The sequence below is a fragment of the Limulus polyphemus genome, unplaced genomic scaffold (assembly GCF_000517525.1).
Source record: "Limulus polyphemus unplaced genomic scaffold, Limulus_polyphemus-2.1.2 Scaffold3513, whole genome shotgun sequence".
Taxonomy (NCBI): Eukaryota; Metazoa; Arthropoda; class Merostomata; order Xiphosura; family Limulidae; genus Limulus; species Limulus polyphemus.
Genome location: NW_013669123.1, coordinates 38351 through 43251, shown reverse-complemented (window position 1 = coordinate 43251; position 4901 = coordinate 38351). Strand labels below are relative to the sequence as shown.

General features: G+C 37.1%; 1 protein-coding gene across 1 annotated transcript in view; it reads left to right on the top strand.

Annotated features, from left to right (window-relative positions):
• Nucleotides 1-4901, top strand: part of LOC106469489 (SCY1-like protein 2) — a 63714-nt gene that overhangs the window by 29466 nt on the left and 29347 nt on the right. The window contains exon 8 of the mRNA XM_022398017.1: nucleotides 4085-4198. Coding sequence (XP_022253725.1) covers nucleotides 4085-4198 — 114 coding nt within the window. The remainder of the gene's footprint in view (nucleotides 1-4084; nucleotides 4199-4901) is intronic.

Here is a 4901-nt window from a genome sequence, read left to right as displayed (position 1 = left end):
CTAGTCGTCACCACCCACCGCCAACTTTTGGGCTACTCTTTTACCAACGAATAGTGGGATTGGCCGTCACATTTTAACGCCCTTCCCGGCTGAAGGGGCGAGCATGTTTGGTGTGACGGGGACGCAATAAGGGAAACCATGTACAAAAAATGGTTACTTTTTGCAGATAGCAGACCAATATTGGGCCAACGTTGGCTCACAACTGGTTAAATTACAATTGGGTAGCTAACCCAGATATCAGACCAAGGTTGGGCCAACGCTGACCCGAAAATACCAGTTACTTTCCCCAGGGTTGGCAAACATTGTTGGCTCCAGTTACAGTTTTAGGAAGATGAACAATGTTGGCTCCAGTTACAGTTTTAAGTAGATGAACAATGTTGACTCCAGTTACAGTTTTAGGAAGATGAACAATGTTGACTCCAGTTACAGTTTTAGGAAGATGAACAATGTTGACTCCAGTTACAGTTTTAGGAAGATGAACAATGTTGGCTCCAGTTACAGTTTTAGGAAGATGAACAATGTTGGCTCCAGTTACAGTTTTAGGAAGATGAACAATGTTGGCTCCAGTTACAGTTTTAGGTAGGTGAACAATGTTGGCTCCAGTTACAGTTTTAGGAAGATGAACAATGTTGGCTCCAGTTACAGTTTTAGGTAGGTGAACAATGTTGGCTCCAGTTACAGTTTTAGGAAGATGAACAATGTTGGCTCCAGTTACAGTTTTAGGTAGATGAACAATGTTGGCCCCAGTTACAGTTTTAGGTAGATGAACAATGTTGGCCCCAGTTACAGTTTTAGGTAGATGAACAATGTTGGCCCCAGTTACAGTTTTAGGTAGATGAACAATGTTGGCTCCAGTTACAGTTTTAGGTAGATGAACAACGTTGGCTCCAGTTACAGTTTTAGGTAGATGAACAACGTTTGCTCCAGTTACAGTTTTAGGTAGATGAACAATGTTGGCTCCAGTTACAGTTTTAGGTAGATATCACTGTTCTGCAACACTCCAAACGCTTTGTCATCTGACGTGCTTGATATAGCTCTTAAACTAATGAAATAATACAACTATAGATTGATAACATATCTGTACGTTTTTCTGTGCTAAATTAACAGATGGACTGGGGGGTAGCAGACATTTGTAGTAGTAGATAATATACGAGTTTATTATCATGATGGCTTGACATCTGATATTCACGGCGAGTACTGCATATTGGGCCAATGGTTAAATTGTGGATTTTGAAGCTGGTGAGCCGGGTTCGAATCCGTACGATACCACAAAATATTTTCCGTTCTCCGAAAGCGTGGTTGCGTTACAAGAAGTATGGTCAAATCTCACTATTCGATCGGACAAGAGTAGCTTTGCACAAATTTCAACCCAAGTAAAAGTCTTGGGTAATATTTTATTTACAGTTGATCAAATGACAACATTTCAACAAACCAGTGAACACCCAAAAAATAGGATCATATGTTAACAAAGTGTACGTTTACATTGAGCCAACATTAAACCATCCTGTGGCTGCTATTTGTGTAATTAATATCAAAGATTGGAATACTTTTGACGTCAAGTTGATGGTTTAGCCAACGTTGGGCCAAGAAACAAAAAGCACTGGCTCAACGTAATGATTTTTACCATCAGATTATAAAGTTTTATGCTGTCATTTTGACACAACGTTGAATTTGCACATACCGCTAATACTCCATTTAAAAGTTTGCGCTTTTTATCTCTTACGATAATTTTTTTTTTGCAAAGAACGTGGCGTTGTTATTCTTGTCCTAACATAGACGTAGAATGCATAAATTTTGTTAACCCTGAATTAGCTAACAAAGTTAACTAAAAATGCAAATTTTTTCAATGCAGATTTTTATCAAGCACTTACAACTTTAGAGCAAAAAAGATAAAAACATTTATTATCTACTACCAGTATCAATCTCAACAAAGATCCCGCCCTGCTCCTGATGTCTTCTCCAACACTTGTTTGTGATGTCCTCCCCAACACTTGTTTGAATCCTTTTCGATCTTCCCTGATGTCCTTCCCAACACTTGTTTGAATCCTTTTCGATCTTCCATTAATTTCTTCTGAAACATCAATACTACTTTTACTTCAACTATAAAAGATGGTTTTGAATTCACATCTGATCCATCATCGCTGTTGAAGTACATAGATAAGCCTTCTAGATGGACACCAGTGTCAGGATGGTATCCTTCTATTAATTGATCCCCCCCCTCCAACACGTTGTGAGTAAATGTATTACATAAATTTCTCAATTCAAGCAGCTTTTAACATCTTTACCAGGGATAAACGAGAAGCCATCAGTTAATAAAAAAAAAAAAAGATCGCACGTTCTTATAAAACCTGCAGGTAAAGGAAGTGACACTGTGGTCTGATCCTCTGGCCTTTTCCTGGCCGAAGTTGGAAGACTTTTGTCTGGCATTTCTTTTTTGTCAGCTTGTGTTTGATTAAGATTCATTCACCATTTATAAATCGTTGTTTGTGACAATATCAACAGCCTTATCCAAGGAGGAAACTGAGTCCTGAAGGACTCCATCTACTGATGGCTGTTTTTGGTGTTCTTCCTAAAATTCATACTCCAAACAGTTCTGAAAGACCCATCACTGCCATCGTTCGAACCCTCTCCACTCACAATAAAGATTCCCGCCATGCTACTCAGTTGACGAATAACATTCATCTTCCAAACAATTCTTCCATCGTCCTTTTCAGAAGTGCCACTAAGTCTGGACGCAGTGATCCATCATCATGATGATCCACAAGTTTTAAAGCATTTTATAAACACCCTTCACCATTTACTCTTCGTATGTCAACATTTATAGTTTTTCTGTAGTGAGAGAATAATTATTTCATCTCTAAGTCTTAAAAAATTATTGCCTTCTTCCCTTCATTCAGTTATCTAACTCTCATAAATAAAGACCTTCACAAAGCCAACAGTACACCCTGGAGCCAGATCTTTACTTAACAAACTCCACATGCAAAATAAAACCTTTACTTGAGACTTCAATACCACCATAAATAATGTTTCTATTTTTTCAAACAAGGTCATCCACTGAATATATTTTATTGAAATACTTACGATGGCATTTATACACAGCCATCGCCTACGAAATTTGCTGGTTCGCTCCAGTTAGACAACAACAGTATTCCCTCAGTCACACCTCCAGAGTGTTTTCCTTGTAAACGGTCAAGCTGCGCGACTTGTCACCAGGTGTATAGTTGTATTTAGCTTGTCGGACGTGAAGGTCGTTTTCGGGTTTAAAAGACTATTACGTGTCTATGGAGCCGGTCATGTACCGCATAACTTGTAATTCTTCCAAAGTCAGCGAGAGATTTCATTACCTTGTAAGAGTGTTGTTAACGGTAATATCGACAGTTTTTCGATGATAAACAATATTTTATATCTTAAGATCTGCTCCAGCTGAGCGTTCCTCACGTTAACGCGGTTTTCTTTAACGTTTCCTTCTGACAATTTTTACACTCGTCTACTGTGACACAAATGTTACACTCGTGCTCTCGTTTCTTAAATCAGTAGTTTAATACCTGTAAAAAAAAAAAAAGGAATCATTTATTGAGTTTTCTTCCTTTTATTCCGAATTATCTTGATGTATTTTTTTCCCGTTATTTTCTTTGAGCAATAGATTATTTGTCTGCATTTTTCTATATTTTTACACCAACAAAACAATGTTGCCTCCAGTGGCTCAGCGGCAAGTTTGCTTACAACAATAAAAACTGGATTTCGATACCCGTGGCGGGCACGGCACAATGGCCCATTGTGTAGCTTCGTGCTTAACAACAAACACGTCAATGGTTTCCATATATTTATGTACACGCGATTCGATTTGTCTATTTCTTCAATCTCTTATTGTCGTCTCCAGATTGTTGTTGTAGTTTTTTCTTCTATTACATTAAACTATCTATGTAGAACTTTTAGTTCATCCTAAACGTGTAAAATATTGTGTCTTAAATCTGTAGACAAAACAAGGCCGGTAAGGGCTAACTACAAAAACCCTGTAATCACGTGTTTTTGGTATACCATCAATGTAAACTACAAGGAATTGCTATTTTGTTTGTTTTTATAGAGTGCTGCCCTCTACGCACTTGCTCAGGTAGCGGACTTCTTAGAAGAAAATGCTGTTAGAAAAATGATTCTTCCACGAACCAAACAGGTGTTTGATAGCCACAGCGGAACAAAGGTAAAACGTTTATCATTTGTGTATGTTGCTGAACTGTCTGACAGACATAGATAATAGATACTAAATGGGTAGAATGGACACATGGTTATCTCTTGGTTGGTTAGTTTTGGGAAGGACTATTTCATTCCTTTTGTGATGTTTATTTGCTGGAATCTTTTGTTATCATTGTTACAAGTTAAATATAATGGTCTCTTTTAACATCGATGTTTTGTGTTTATTTTATTTTTTATGGTACTCTAATATTCCTCATTTTATTTTACACACCCATCTGTTCGAGCATCGAAAAAAATCACACAAAAACAACCACATTTGAAAACTTGAAATAAAAATAAATCTTTACACATAAATTTAAAGCCCAGCCAACGGGTAGACATCAGTAAAAAACTATCCTCATGTGGGATGTATAAAAAAGAAAAACTATCCTCGTGTGGGATGTATAAAAAAGAAAAACTATCCTCATGTGGGATGTATAAAAAAGAAAACTATCCTCATGTGGGATGTATAAAAAAAACTATCCTCATGTGGGATGTATATAAAAAAAACTATCCTCATGTGGGATGTATATAAAAAAAACTATCCTCATGTGGGATGTATATAAAAAAAACTATCCTCATGTGGGATGTATATAAAAAAAACTATCCTCGTGTGGGATGTATATAAAAAAAAACTATCCTCGTGTGGGATGTATAAAAAAAACTATCCT